Source organism: Dunckerocampus dactyliophorus, chromosome 5, assembly GCF_027744805.1.
Source record: "Dunckerocampus dactyliophorus isolate RoL2022-P2 chromosome 5, RoL_Ddac_1.1, whole genome shotgun sequence".
Taxonomy (NCBI): Eukaryota; Metazoa; Chordata; class Actinopteri; order Syngnathiformes; family Syngnathidae; genus Dunckerocampus; species Dunckerocampus dactyliophorus.
In genome coordinates, this window is record NC_072823.1 from 6,906,200 (window position 1) to 6,922,297 (window position 16,098).

Consider the following 16,098-nt stretch of genomic DNA (forward strand, 5'->3'; position numbering starts at 1 on the left):
TTAAACAAAATAATAAATGATAACGTGAACTCAAATCGATTTAATTTAGCCTCATTCATCAAAATCATTCAATAAATTAAAAAAAACTTTACCGCCTCAATGATTCTTTATTGTGAAAAGCGTAGCCGGAAGTGAAACTGTACTAATAGCATCTTTACAGACCTGCCTCGGCTGACTTGCGGCAAACTTCATTCACTGGGGGATCTCACGTCACTGTGTTGGCTAAAACTTGGTTGTTGTTATTTTCCTGCCATGGAGCGCAAAGTTGCTCGAGAATTTCGCCACAAGGTAAGCCAAGAAGCATCTTTAAATAATGTATCGTTGTATTCATTTATTAAACGCCGGCGTATCCTACAAGTTGACAAAAGCAGGTGTTTGGTCGACACAGGCCTGTCTGGTTGTCTCGGAGAAATTATACCCAACAGTTTTTAAGGTTTATTTTTGGAGGAAAACAGCATTTGCATGATGAGAGAAGAAGAGTATTACATGGAAATAAATCAAATCTTGAACAATTCTGATTAGGAGTAGGAATAAGTTAAGTTTAATAATCCTACTAATGGTCTGTTTACTTCCTGTGTTTATATACATTATTACCATTGTATAATAGTGAAAGATTGGCAAACGTACGTGTAATCGTAAAGTTAAGAGACAAAAAAGTACTATGCAGATGTACTTACAAATAGTTGTTGAAAAGGTAACTCTGACAACAGCTAACAGAAGAAGGGAATGTGATATGGTGAGGGCGTTTTCATGTCAAGAACATGCTGGGTTCACCATACATCTATGCTACACACACACGGGCTCCTGGTAAAGGGCAAACCCAGCACTGAAAGTAATGTAGATGTGTCAGAGAGGCGGAATAAATGGGAATATTTATGGGTTTAATTAGAAGCAGACAGAGGGGCACAATCAGGCTTTGTTCATACATGTCAACGCTGGCACTTGAGCCTAGCTCAGTTTCAGTTTGGTCACCAGGCATTTGCATTTGTAGGACTATTACAATCTAAGTGTCGGATCTGGTCGCTAACATTGCAATGGGGGAAAGCTATAAAGGATGATAGGAACCTACTATCCAGATATGGTACTATTCAAAAACGGTTTGTGACTAACTGGTGATCCATTATATCATCGGTTTATGGTGCCAAAGTCTGTGGGCTCTTCAGGCAGGAGCGTGGGGTAGGTTTATGGTGTAGTCATAAATGCCATGTAAATGCAGTGAAGCATAACTGTCGCTATAATAAGTCTGCCCAAGCCCTGCATTATAATAATGCAGCTCACTGTTTTTCTCTTATCTACTTGTCTGTATGTTTACATACAGGGCTGTCCAGCTGATACTACCGGTCAAAAGTTTTAGAACACCCCAATTTTTGCAGTTATTGAAATTCAAATTCAATGCTACCAAAAAATGAAAATAATATGTATCTTAGAATTGTACAAAAAGGACTGTTTCAGGGACCACAAAACAGGTAAACAATTTAAAACTGTTCTTCAAAAATGGAGGTTGATCAAGCCGTGGTAGTTGGTGCAACCTATTTCCAACTTCTGGAGTACTCACTACCTCGTCTGTCTGCATAAAAACAGTTTTCGGAACACACTGTGGTAGTATACCCTCGTGAACATCAGTTGAACAGCATTGTACTGGAGAAAGTAATTTGATGATACAGAAATGGCAAGAAAAAAGGGAATTAACAATGGAAGAGAGACAGACCAGCTTAATACTTAATAAAAATGTAGGTTTTTCCTCCAGATAAATTGGAGTGTTTTAAAACTTTAGACCGGGAGTGTACATTTAAAGACAAATCTTTATGTTTTTACTTGTTCTTAGTACCAACATTTTAGCCTTTTCTAGTTACATTATACCTTTTTGCTCTATTTTCCACTTTTGCTGGGTTTTTGTTTATTTTATTTCTGCAGTGAGCCATGTTCCACAGATGGCCCCCTGTGCCACACTTTTTTTTGCCAGGAAGGCGTGTTGCAGGCAACAGAGGATTGTCATTGTGTCCAAGCTCTGCTTTCTTGGCTTTGCTGGTCAGGGACTGAGTTGCATTTGTGGGAGGGTTTTTTTCAGCCTTCAGACGTGCATCGCTTGTGTTTAATTACCGAATACAGTAAATGAATGATGCAAGAAACGCTTATATGTGCACCCTTACTCTCAAAATCTAACCACAATGTCACTGAATTGCCAACACGGATCTCTTCTACGTATGAGGTGTCTTATAAAACGGAACCGGTGATCGCCGGTACTTGAAAGTTGGCTTAGCCAAATGCAGTGAGCGTCAATAGAACCGCTCTTTGAATAAGAGTGCAAACAAGTCCGAGCGTCTACGTGGGTTGATCTGACAAATCGTAAGTAAAATTGAATCAAATGTAGAATTACTGCAGCTTTTGCTTGGACATCAACCAATAATAAGCAGCTGTTTAACTCAGATGGAAAAAACATGGTGGGAGTGATATAAGTCTGAGAATGGGCTTTTGTGTTATGAATTTGTGCTCTTTTTAGCTTTGCTTGTATGGGTTCTGAGTGTGAACCTTCACCCTTGTGTTTGAGATGTAAGATGACACTCCTGACGGTCCCGCTTCAGCCTCCTTGGCTGTACAGTCATTATTCCGTAGCCGTGGTTTGATGTGAAGGGATCAGGAGCCCCCACTTCAGTCCAAGCAGCCTCATCGTGCCCTAAAGCGTGGAGTAACTTTTCAGGCAAACAAAAAAAATGCTCGTGGAGTCTAAATCTCGCGGGAAAGTTTAGATTCAGATTCGACAAAGTTGTAAACAAACAAAGTAAATGTGTTACATTAGCGAGTGGCCGAAGCGTTTCTTGAAAACCATCCTGCGGCAGCTGAGCCGTCATCGGGTTTGTATGACTCCTGCTCACGTTCTGCACTGTGCTTGCCTTTGAGTGTGTGTTTTGTCTTGCAGGTGGAGTTGCTGATTGAAAATGAAGCAGAAAAGGATTACTTGTATGATGTCCTCCGCATGTATCACCAGTGAGTGCCACATGTAACTGCCAAGTGTGTGTTTGCATGTGTGTGAGTGCTCAGGTCTTGATGAATGCCATTGTTGGATTTTCATTCAGTGACAGTAATTCAACGGGTTATAAATGGTTTGACCTGAACAGTGATTATTGACTACGTACTGTGCTTTCGAAATGTAATGTATACAAAAATACATCCAAAGCGAATCAGTCATTGGGAATAATTGAAAACCAAGCACCCGCTTTAACTCCTTTCCAACTATTTTCGCCATTTAATTTACAGAATATTGCCTAAATCATTTATAATACTCAAATTATGTGCAGGAGATTGCTGCAGGTCTAGGTTTCAATCGTCTTTGTCCAGAGCACTGTGTTCCCGTGGCTTAAGCCGCTTATCAGTTTCCACTGTGCCCTGACAAGCCTGGCCAGTTTTTAACAAAAGCTCTTTTTATGTTGTCGTCCTCCAAACAGTTCTAAAATGCCACCTATCAATAATTTAAGGAAGAAGATTTTGCACAGCCGTGTTTACTTGGCTGCTTTAAATGTTCTCATGTTTTTTTTTTGTCTTGATATGGACAAATACAGGAGTCAGTGAGTTTTCCTATCGTTATTTCAATTTGACTTTAGATATTGAAGCCATAGAAGTCTCTGTGCATCATTACTACTTACAAATAAGTGCAGAATCACTACAGCTTCTGTTTGGACTATTCAGACCGCCAACCATCCACTATCACCAACGTGTCTCGAAAGGTTGGACTGAATGAAGAGGGTAGCTCAAGTTAAGTGGCAAAACAATGAAAAAGAGAGAGAGGCTGACAAAATGTGTAATGAAGGAATTATGAGTCTGTTAAACTGTGATGCTTGTCAAGACGACTTGAGTGGTTTTGGTTCCCAGGAGGAAGAGGAGCACGGCCATGAATTTCTGATTGGCTACTGTTAACTAGCTGTTTGGCACTGTTTAACTAGCCATGTTACAACAATCGTAAGAGAGTTGGTATGACCCCAAAATGACATTTCATCTTGCTGGAGTTGTGGTGGTCTTCCAAGCCACTGAAATTCTGTTGTCACAATGGCCGAGTAGCACTTTGGACACCCCTGGTCTATTGTACGTAAACTACAATCAAAGTTACCCCCTGTTGTTTCTCAGGTCCATGGAATTGCCAGTGCTTGTCGGGGACCTGAAGCTGGTAATTAATGAACCAAAGCGTTTGCCCCTGTTTGATGCCATTCGGCCTCTCATCCCACTCAAACACCAGGTGGAGTACGACCTGCTCACCCCCAAGAGGTCCAGGTGTGTAGAATGACACACATTTCTTTCCTGTAGTGTGTATCTTATCAAACTTACAACCACATTCTTTACATTTGTAATATGCAATATTGATTGTCACTGGCTATTTATGTCCTCTACTCTCCCTGGATGGTTCAGGAAGCTGAAAGAGGTGCGTTTAGATCGGACACATCGTGACGGGCTGGGGCTGAGTGTCCGAGGAGGACTAGAGTTTGGATGTGGTCTCTATATATCACAGATTGTCAAAGATGGCCAGGCTGGAAATGTTGGCCTTCAGGTATGTGTGTTATTTGGCCTTTTTACCCTTTAGAAGTAATACAATTGATATATCAAACTTTAAACATAATAAACAGATACAATTACGTATTTGGGGAAATAACTTGTAACTATAACTGACTGCTTTTTTTTTTAAAAGTGATTTGCCCAACACTGGTAATAAGAAAATAGCTTTGGTTGCCAGTATTGCCACTTTTGTCCACTTGAGGGCTGTAGGTACCACATTTGATGAACTGATCACATGTCACAAACAGCCCATTTTTCCAAATAAAAAATTAATGTGTTTTCTTTATTCCGGCCTACTTCTTCATTAATGCTGCATTAATTGCTCAGCACATATGATATGTCAAGTCAAGAATTGATATGCTCCAGCTTTCAGGATCCAGGATAAGTTGAGTAAAATGGATGGATGGAAACAGAAATCAAATGTAAAATTATACAGGCAGTGTTATAAGTAATAACTTGACCCTCATACAAGTGTGAAAATAATTTAACTACAGTCATCCCTCGCTACATCGCGGTTTTGTGGTTTACTCTATCACGTTTTTTGAAAACTTTATTCATGCTGTTTTGTGGTTGAATACGGCTTATTATTAGTAAAAAAAAAAAAAAAAAGAGCCATATTTTAGAATAATATGGATAATACCAATAGAGCATAGTAAACAAATAATACTACTACTACTAATAATATAATATGCAAATTGTACATATTTTTAAACATTTTCAACATAAAAATGGGTAAATTAACAAAAAAAAATACAAATATAAGGCATTCAGAAGATGCTTTCAAAAAGGTGATAAGGTATGTAGTATTCTAATGTACATTGGTCACTCGGTGTCAGTAATGTTACTGTAATGTTTGGTGAGGCACGCAAGCACTTTATTGCTGAAACACCAGCCTTTTATTGCAGGTTTGACTGATGTCACAACAGGCACAATAATAATAATAATACTGTTCAGGCTGTAATCCACTCTAAGATAAAACTCAACTCTGAACCCCTGATGTCACTCCCTGTTCCCAATACATTTGGAACGTATTTATTGTAACACACAAGAGCACAAGTCTTATTTATGTCTTCAATGGCTTATTTACTGTTATCATCCTTATCATGTCTACTATATTGAATAATATGGGTTTTCTATGCTCTAATGACAAAAATATTCCATTTGTGAATAAGTAATGTTACTCCACGGAAATTCACTTATGGTCATGTCTGGAACAAATTAACCTCGATAAACGAGGGATTACTGTAGACTATTTGTTTCTACTGTTTCATCCTGTATTGACATTCAAGGTTGGTGACGAGATTGTACGCATCAACGGATACTCCATCTCCTCCTGCATCCACGAGGAGGTCATAAGTCTTATCAAGACAAAGAAAATCGTATCACTCAAAGTCAGACGTACGTCAACATACACTGCAATTTGATTTCAATTCTTGTGAGTCTTGTCCAGCTGTTGCCATTGCTTAAATGTGTTTTTCTCTGCAGACGTGGGGATGATCCCTGTTAAAAGGTAAGCTGTATTTTTTGCTGTCATAGCTTTGTCATGTCTTTGTAACAGTGATGTATTGTAATAATCATTATCTCCCGTCTCCAGCTCATCTGATGAACCCCTCAAGTGGCAGTTTGTGGACCAATTTGTGTCCGAATCTGGGGTGAGCAAGCATCGGTGTGATAAAGAATACATTTTTCACTTTGATGGAAGCAGCAGTAAAATAATTCAGAGTCTGCTGTTTTTTTGCATGTATGGCCCAGGAGAAAAAAAACAGTGTTGCTGGGCTGGCATCGATTGGAGGGAAGGAGATCAAGGAAAAGAAGGTGTTTCTCAGCCTCGTGGGCACCAAAGGTATGGGTATCAGTATTTCCAGTGGTCCCACGCAGAAACCTGGCATCTACATCAGTAACGTCAAATCAGGCTCACTTTCTGCGGAGGTTGGACTTCAGGTGAGCGCTCTGTCACCCTCATATACATACTTACCTGCTGTGAGCCGCACCTATCTCATCCTAAAATATAGGTTGGAGACCAGATTGTGGAGGTGAATGGAGTGGACTTCACGAATGTGGACCACAAAGAGGTAATCTCTTGGAGGAATGTCCTCCTCGCCATACACACGAAGCCTTTCCATTGATGGTAACATTATATGCCAGTGTAGCAAAGACACACCATTTCTGTCGGCATGGCTTGGAAAGCTCCACATTTATACCTCCATGTCATGCTAGTGTAATGACTTGCCTTCCATCTGTTTCACTGTCTCTTCTTGCGGGCTCAGCTTATAAAACCTGTAGCTCATCCTCCGTATATTCAGGCTCAGAAACATAAGGTTCTGGGTCCTCATTTGTCCAAAAGTAGTTGTTGGCAGCTGTCACAAAGTCTGCCGTGATTAGTAGTAGCAAACAGACACACGCTTGACACTCTGCTGTTGTTGACGGAAATAGCGCTTGATCTGAAATCAATGCGCCCAGGAAAGAAGTTTTGGTAATGTTCAAAATGATGAAAATACGGCAAAAGACTGTAAGTATTGCATGTTATCTTGAATGTAGCTGTTACTGCATGGTCACAGCATGTATATATAAAACGATAAAACGGAACTGAGCCTTTTGTTCTTCCTTCTCAAGGCTGTGAGAGTCCTGAAAAGCAGCAGGAGCCTGACTATTACTGTACTGACAGGAGCTGTAAGTAAAATCAGTTTGTAATAATGTGTGTGTTTTGTAGCTACTGTCGTTGTACAGTTTACTTACAAAGTGTAGGTTATTACTGGTTAAAGACCAGTTGAAAAATTGCAAGAATTTACATTTTGCACTGTTGGATCTTAAGGTGGTGCTACGCAGGACTTCAAAAGGCAACAAGAAGAAATGGGAGTGAGACAAAAGATGAAGCAATTTATTGCAAACAAGCATTAAAGTGAAATAGGCTGTTCATCAGCTGATCAGAAGTTTAAGAGCACAGCTTTTAAATGGCAAAATCTTGGAAAAATGTAGAGTGAATGTGATTTTGCGTCAGGTATTCACACTGTCATGGTCCCTTGATGGCAAAGGCAAAAAAAGGTTTCTTTCTTTGAATGTGGTGGGATTGAGGGATTGAGCTGCAACAAGGCATCTCGCCGAGCGCAATTGCCTCTGAGGTTGGATGCAGTAAAACAGTCATTTGAAATTTCTCCAAAGATCCTGAGGGTTAAGGAGCAAAAACGTCAAGTGGGAGACCCAAAAAAATGTCACTGGCCCTTAGCCGGCGTATCCCATTGGCTGTCTGTGAAGACACGGGACCATCCTCGCCCCAAATGGAGGTTATTACTGGTGCCAAGTACAGCCTCATAACCATCAGACGCCATCTGCCAGAGAAGATTTTTAAGAACAAAAAATGTCTTCAAAGGCCTTGTCTTCTTCTACGCCACAAAAATTGCCCGTTTAGAATTTGCACAAGAGCACCAGACAAGTGACATTGAAAAGTGGAAGAAAATGTTATTCTCAGATGAGAAAAAAGCCTTGACAGTCCTGATGGCTTCCGACGTTACTGGCATGACAAGGAGATCCCACCTGAGATGTTTTCCATATGGCCAAGTGGAGGGGGTGTCATCGTGATCTTGGCTGCTTTTTCCTTCAATGGAACAGTGGAGCTTCAGGTTGTGCAGGGGCGTCAAGCGGCAGATGGCTATATGGAGATGCTGCAGGGGGCATCCCTCATGACTGAAGGCACTCGTCTGTGTGGTAATGACTTGGTTCTTCAACAGGACAACGCTGCAGTTTAAGAACATTTGGGGATGGAAGACAAGGAAAGTTTACAAAAATGGACATCAGTTCCAGACAGTGGCTGTCCTCCGTGAAGCCATCTTCACCACCTGGAGCAACATTCCCACTGTCCTCCTTGAAACACTGGTATCAAGCATACCCAAACCAGGTTTTCAGGTGATTAACAAGAGTGACGGAGCTACTCATTTCTGACTCCTTTTTTCAACATTTTATTTCTATTTTAGTGGGTTTGTTTTTTTAGCTATGGTCTATGGTCTTCCTATGGTCTTTTGATCTGAGGAACAGACTGTTTCACTTTAATGCTTGTTTGCAAAAATTGCTTACTCCAAAAAATGTTTTGTCTCACCTCCATTTCTTCATTTCCAATTCTCATTTCTTTGGACTACTTCAAGTATTACCATGTCTGTACTCATGTAACAAAGTACTATGTTTCTGTCAAGTATTACCTTTCCAGCACTAATTATTGTATATTTATTATCAATGTTACATAACTTACAGTGCCAACTTACATGTTACATAACATTGTGATACTGCCTTATCATTTTCTTATGGCATTTCAATTTGGTTTCTATTTCAAAATTGGTAAATGGTACATGTTGAGTACAGGAAGTGCACAAACAAATGTATTAGCTATATGATAGGATGGGGGTAGGATTAAAGAAGCTTTGCTTCTTCCTACTCCTTATTGGACATGTGGAGCTGTGAATTGTAACGTGATATATTTCAATGTAACCTGTATGCATGTTTAAAATAAAATTAAACCATTTCCATTCTTTTTGCATTTTGACTTAGAAAGTCCTTAAGATCCAACAGTGCAAAATGTAAATGCACGCAAGTTTTTGATTAGGAGTGTATATCGTTGAAGCTGTAGTGAGGTAATTGTATTCCCTCAGAAAATGACAAATGTGGACACAAATGTGTTCATTCTCTTTTGTGCATCCCTGTGCAGCATTGATCAATGTGCCTGTGTTTTTATGGCTACATCACTTACCTCAGCCTTCGCCTCAACGTTTGCCATCAATCAACTGTCTCATTACGTTGTTTACGTTATAGCTGTGGACAGATGATGAATGTGTAACAAAAGACAAGCAGCGTCTTATTTACTATGCCCCTCTAATGGGTTTGTGCCTGGATGTACCCGAATATCTCCTGCAGTATTTACATAACTTTTACTTTGATGCAAATATATTGCGCTATACAGTAAGTGAAGTAGTGGCCTCACACTCCAGGAGGTCAGGTGGTGGCTAACAGTTTGCCTTCTCTGTCTGTTGCTGCTGTCACAGGGCAGCAAGCTATTTATGACGGACGAGGAGCGTCTAGCAGTGGAGGCTCGCAGGGAGCTGGAGAGGCAGGAGCTGATGCATCAGAAGAGGGTGGCTCTGGAGACCAACAAGATCCTTAAAGAGCAACAGGAGAAGGAGAGGCAGTGAGTGACTGAGGGGTTTATGGCTTTATTCTAGTGAGATGTTGAGGAGGGAATGTTTTTTTCACTTCTGTCACATGCACAACTTTGTGTTTATTTGCCCGATTTTGATCAAACACATTGCAGTTCGGTCCACAATTTCTAGTGGTTCCATTTTTACCAATAAATAGATAGCTGGGAATAATAGGACGAAAAGGTTATAAAAGACGCCACCGAATGAACGTCTGCATCAAACCACGTCTAAATACTACAGGCCATTTTAAGATTGACTTTCTATATCTTTTGCATAGTCATGAGATTGTAAATCAAATAGACACCTGCCACACGTACATTCATAAATATCTGGCGTGGAGTAATAAGGGAACTTAAAATTCTCTGAGGATGCCATCAATAATGTCATATGTGGCTGTTCGGACTATTGCACAATAAAGACTGTAAATATATCATCAGGAGAAAGATGGAAATCTCCCAGAAGACTGCAGATGAAGAGCAGCGCTACAAAAAGGAAATGGAGAGGTAAGATGTTAGTAGATGCAGACATTAAGATTTGTTTCTGTATGTTTAAATCAGAGGTGTCCAGACTTTTTCCAAAGGACTTTTTCCTTTTTTTAGGTATGCTAAGAAGTTAGATATATTTCAAGAAAAAAACTTCATCTCAACTTTGTGATGCGAGGTGAAAAAGCACATTATCAGTATCAACTTTAGTCTTTGCCTTTTTTCCCCATTTTTGCTGTTGGTGTTTTAAATATTTTTGGGGGAAATTATGACTTTATAATATAATAACTTAATATTACCATAATATAACCATAATATTATAACTTTTTCCCCAACCAAATTTTTCCAAAATTCCAACTTTATTATGTTTTGTTTATTTCATATAATATTATGGCGTTTAAAAAATACTTGTTTTTTCTTAATATTGAAACTTAATGCTACTAAAATGACATTATTTTTTTCTGCTAATATTACGAGATTATTTTCATAAAATTACCACTGTTATTGTTAGATTACAACTGTTTTTGTCTTAATATTTTTAATATATGTTTGTCAAATTATTGCTGATTATTCCATTTTTGCTGTTGTTTTTTTTATTTAGCAAATATTTCAACTTCTTAATTATTTGTTTTGATTATGGCTTTATTCCCGTAATATTTACAAATGAGTCCCATAATTTATAACCTTTTCCCCCAAGCTAGTTTTTCCAAAATGACAACTTCATATTGTTTTTTTCACATAATATTACGACTTAAAAAAACTATTTTTTTCTTTAATCTTGAAACTTTATGTTACTAAAATGACGTTGTTTTTCCTTGTAATATCACAGCGTTATAGTAGTAAAATAACTGCTTTTTCTTATTATAATTACAATTTTTTTCCCTTAAAACTTTTTTTGTTTAATGATATTTTTAGAATGTCCCGCAGACCAATGAAAAAATAGCCGCGGGCCACAAATGGCCCCTCGGCAGCACTTTGGACGCCACTGGCTTAAATGATGTTGACTTGCTTTGCTGTGCTCTTTAGGATTGAGGCTGTGGAGAGGAAACACCATCGAGAATGGGAGGAAGACTATGGAAGTAAAGAGCGGCCACCGAGTCCTCAGATTCAGAGGAGCCCTTCACCTGCCCCACCTGAGATTAAAACCTCCCAGTCTCCAAAGGCCAAAAGTTCTCGTAAGAATCCTTAAGATCAACATTTTCTTCTGTTGCATGAACATGTTTGCTTCTTTTTTTTCTTTCGGAATGCACAGTTCCAGTATACGTAACTGAGCATGCTTTCTTCCTATCACTGCTGTGTGCTGTACTGCTTCTTATCAACCCTCCTGTAAGATGCTGAAGGCAGCTCAGAGGTGGTCAAGAAGGAAGAGGACAGACAAGTGAGTCTGCAGAAGTCCACATTTGTAAACAGCCTAGCACAACGTTTCCTATGACAACCAAGTGTATCATTTCATTCCAAATATTTCAACTTTTAAAAATTACATTACATTCTATTTTCGTAATATTTTATTCCAATAATATTATAACTTTTTTCCCAACCTAATTTTCCAAAAATTACAATAATTTTGGTTTGTTTCTTGTAATATTACAACTTAAAAAAACATATTTTTTCTTTAATATTTCAACTGTATGCTTTTAAAATGGCATTATTTTTCCTCATAATATGATGAGTTTATTCCCGTAAAATTGCAGCCTTTTTCTCGTTTGAATTTGGCATTTTTGTCGTAATATTTGGTCTTGATATTCGTAAAATTACAGCTGTCATTTTTTAATTTTCTAACTATTTCAACTTTCTTCTTGTAAATTTTCTCATAATTATGACTTTATTCATATAATATTTGGACTTTATTCTCATAACTTTTCCCCAATCTAATTTTCCACAAATTACAGCTTTATTCGTTGTTTTGTTTGTTTCTCATAATAGTACGACTTTAAAAAAAAGAGCATCTTGTTTCTTTAATGTTTCAGCTTTATGCTACTAAAATTATGTTATTTTTCCTCAAAATATTCTTGTAAAATTACAACTTTTTTCTCTTAATATTTTGACTTTATTCTTGTAAAATGATTGCTGCTTTTTACATTTTTGCTGCTGTTTATTTTATTTTTTTTAGTTTTCTTGTTAAATTATATTTTTAGAACGTGCCGCGGGCCCAAAAAATTGTTAATGGCCCTCGGGCCGCACTTTGGACACCCCTCCTATGGAATCACAGAAATTGACACTGAACTCCATCATATGGAACTCCATCATACCTCAACGTTCCAAAAACAGTCAGATTCACCATCCAACTTTTACTGTCCATGTGTACACCTCCACTCCATGTTTGGCTTTTTTATTTTTAATACAAGTAGCTTTATCTGGGACAGGAAGTTTCATCATACATGGCGTTAATGCATAACATAACATAACATTAGGTTAAATTTGCTTGTGTGAGCTGGTGTGTTTCTTTTGTTTCTATGTCTATGGCTCTGTTGGTGACGCTAAACAGTAGAAACAGGTCAATTTGTAAAAGAGGATTGAACTCTCTCTTGGCGTGATGATATATTTTAACTTTATCTGAGAAATTAATGAATGGTTCAAATCTGTTATTAATAGATAGTGTTAAAAAATAACATTATTGCTTTTATCTCCTTAGCATTTGGCTGGTTTTATCGATATGAGGGGAAGCTTCCGTCATTCCGCAAGGTATTGTCGCTTGCCTGCATTGATTGTGGTGATACAAGAGAAAATCATCAAAGAGTTTATAGTCAGATGAGTCATTTTGACCGTAATGATTACAGTTTGGAGTTGTAGCGTTGCATGGTTTGCTGTGGAGTTTGCAGTGAGAGACACTTCATGTTTTGTGTTGACAAAGCATTGACACCCCAGAAAGGAGAAAAGAAGAAGAAAAAGAAAAAAGTGTCCAACACAGACACGCTGCAGGAGCAGAGAAAAAACAAAAAGGAGATGGAGTTTGAGCTGAAACTGGCCAAGGAGAAAGAAGAGATGTACGAACGTGAGAAGCAGCTGAAGATCAATAGGCTGGTTCAGGAGGTACGATAGCTGGGACAGGAAAGCTTTGCTCAACTGTATTGTAATACATTGCTTTAATATTTACTTTTAAGATGCGCACTCGCCTATAACATCATTAGGTACATTCTCATGTGTCACTGTCTATACCACTGCAAACTAAATGTACAATAATAAACATTTTATTAATCTTCCAGGCACCAAAAACTTGTACATTCGGCTCATTTGATATTTATAATTCTTAAAAGGTGTATAGAATATACAGTATACCTTACCTTGGGGACTGATTTGGTCCCATTGACTCCAATGATAACCACATTTTTTAAAGTTAAAAATATCTCCAAAAATGCTGTTCCAACGATAATGGCCTGGTCAAGAGTGGGGACAAAAAGAAAAAAATAATTAGAACAAAAGGGGGAGAAAAAAAGGAAAAACCCCCCACAAAAAACGAGAAAAAAAAGGGAAAAAAAGGCTGTGTTTTGGAAAATTATGCGTATTGTTTTTTGATTAAAAAAAGATCAAAAATAAAAACATAAAAAAAATATATATATATATACATATATATATTTTTAAAAACATGTTTATAGTTGTAAGCCTGAAATTGTTAAGATTTGAGGCAGTTAACAAAAAAAAATCCTGTAACGACACTATTTTTTTTTTTATTAACGTGCACACGTCATGTTTGATCCTTGGCTGATGCCGTAGTTTGCGGAAGCAGCAGTGGCAGAATATTGAGCAGAAATGGAGAAAGAAATGGGTATTTTAATGGATCAATTTAGCTTCAAAGCCCTGGCAGATGGCTCTCACAACAAGACCTAAGTTGTTTGTATCTACTGTCGCTGTGATTGAATTGGCTAATAATGCAACTCAAGTCGCAACACAATAAATATTTTCTTAGTAAAAAAAAAAAAAAAAGCATAATGCAAATAAATGGAATCAAGTGACATAAATTATTTAAAAAAAACCTCAATGTTACTTTGGTATTTTATAGTGGAGAATGTGCAGGTCACATTTTTCCACAAACTTGCGTTTCCGTGTCATGTGATTGTTGTTAGCAACTGAGACGTTGTTAAGTGGTTGTTGCTTGTTATTCAGTGGAAAGTGAATGCTTTATACCACTTACTCTCTACTCCTGTCTCATTGTGATTAACACCTCCACATTTGGTGACCTTCAACGTGAGTAATATGTTGACCGACATTGGTGACAACAGCACGGCCGTACCGGCGCTGCTCAGTGCTAACGAAGCAGCCAATGCATTAATATGTGTGCATGTATGTGTAGGACTGATTGACATTTTGTGGTGCTGAATTACAATACCTGTGCACTAGGTTTCAGAGACAGAAAGAGAAGACCTAGAGGAGTCGGAGAAAGTTCAACACTGGGTTGAGCGTCTCTGTCAGACTCGGTTGGAACAAATCTCTTGTGTCGAGAATGAGTCACCAGAGGTAACCCGTGAGACCACCTTTGCCATAAGCTTATCTGTGTGTGTGGGTCCTTTCTTATATCTGCCAAAAGAAGTGTATTTATTGTTGCAAGCAGTAAAATGTGGTTCATTGTTAAAGACAACCCATGCTCTGAAATTAAAAGGATGCACAACTGCATTGCTGCCAATGGCCAACAGGGGCACTTTGAGTTGGGGACAGATTTTTACAGAATTATCCATTAACTACCTGTACAATGTTAGTGTGAGTAGTTGCAGAGAGAAAAGACAAGGGGATGGCATATTATTTCCATTTTTCCCTTGTTAAATTAAGAGTACAGCGATAGCAGACAATTAAAAGGGACATTTGATACCAGGCCACAAAGTATTTTTAACATTCAACATTCATTTTTTTGTTTCATTGTGACTCTTAAGCTGTCACCTCCACTCTCCCCTACTTCGGAGCCCAAGGTGAAGCGTTTCCCTGGAGGTCTGCACCTGGCCACCACTGACCTGGATGACATTAATCTGGATGAGGTTGATCAAAGCCTGAAGGGGCCGCTCAAGAGACTAGCCCCCACCCAGCCAATTATGAGTCAGCCTCCCCCTCCCTTGCCTCTCCCTCCGCCTTCACCCAAACTAAACCCCACCATTCCCAACTATTCTTCCTCTTCTTCAAAACTATCTCCCCAGCATCACGTGCTGCCCTCACCCAACGTTGACAGACCTCCAGCCTCTTCTACCTTGAGCAACAAGGGGCACAGGCTTCACCCTTCTCAAGCCCCTCATCCACCGTCCTCCCACTACCCTCCTCCATCTCAGTCTACCCATCCCCCATCATTCCCTCAACCCACCCCAAGACCGCCGCCGCCGCCCCCTCCTCCTCCACCGCCTCCGCCACCCCCACCACCCCCACACCCGCAACAATCTGAAGAAAGAGTTGCCGCCCTCAGTGGATACCGCCAGCATCCTCACCTCCCTCACCCCGCCAGTCCACCTGGAGGCAGGAGTGAGTGGGAGGCAGGTGGCTACCTCCCTAGAGGGGGCATCTACTCGTCCAACACCAGTGAAATGTCCTACCCTCCTAGTCCCAAGGTTAGAAGTGCTCATGTTTGAGGATGCTGTGTTGAACTTGAAACCAGTCGAGAACAATTGCAGTGCACTAAAATGCAACAAGACTTTTTTAAGGCAGCAGGACACACTGCTCTTGTCTTTGTGGATGCATGGTATTGCTTTACTGAGAGGTTTAGTCATGGTGTGACATACATGTCATGGTCATGGTTATGGATTTCCCTTTAGCCCCAGGAAATGCATTTGAAGATGTAGTTTGCTGTTATTGATTGGTAGTGGCTTTGTTTTGATGATGCATGGTGTGTGCAATGCAGTGACTGGGACTGAATACAGTGGATCCTCGTATACTCGCCATTCAGCATTCGTGTACATTTTTTTTCTCTGAAAATAAGCCTG

The 16,098-nt window shown here is 39.2% G+C and overlaps 1 protein-coding gene across 9 annotated transcripts in view; it reads left to right on the plus strand.

Moving 5' to 3' along the window:
* The first annotated feature begins 174 nt into the window (after positions 1 to 174).
* Positions 175 to 16,098, plus strand: part of ush1c (Usher syndrome 1C) — a 28,054-nt gene continuing 12,130 nt past the window's right edge. For 3 of the 9 annotated variants that reach the window (XM_054777461.1, XM_054777465.1, XM_054777466.1), the window contains exons 1-14: positions 175 to 288; positions 2,918 to 2,985; positions 4,120 to 4,263; positions 4,399 to 4,537; positions 5,832 to 5,940; positions 6,028 to 6,052; positions 6,137 to 6,194; positions 6,295 to 6,483; positions 6,555 to 6,614; positions 7,156 to 7,212; positions 9,570 to 9,712; positions 10,160 to 10,225; positions 11,231 to 11,379; positions 11,536 to 11,582. In XM_054777461.1, coding sequence (XP_054633436.1) covers positions 253 to 288; positions 2,918 to 2,985; positions 4,120 to 4,263; positions 4,399 to 4,537; positions 5,832 to 5,940; positions 6,028 to 6,052; positions 6,137 to 6,194; positions 6,295 to 6,483; positions 6,555 to 6,614; positions 7,156 to 7,212; positions 9,570 to 9,712; positions 10,160 to 10,225; positions 11,231 to 11,379; positions 11,536 to 11,582 — 1,290 coding nt within the window. In that variant the 5' untranslated portion in view covers positions 175 to 252. Of the gene's footprint in view, positions 289 to 2,917; positions 2,986 to 4,119; positions 4,264 to 4,398; positions 4,538 to 5,831; positions 5,941 to 6,027; positions 6,053 to 6,136; positions 6,195 to 6,294; positions 6,484 to 6,554; positions 6,615 to 7,155; positions 7,213 to 9,569; positions 9,713 to 10,159; positions 10,226 to 11,230; positions 11,380 to 11,535; positions 11,583 to 12,836; positions 15,727 to 16,098 lie in introns of those variants that run through there. The other 6 variants (XR_008570505.1, XM_054777468.1, XM_054777469.1 and 3 more) reach the window with 6 other exon arrangements.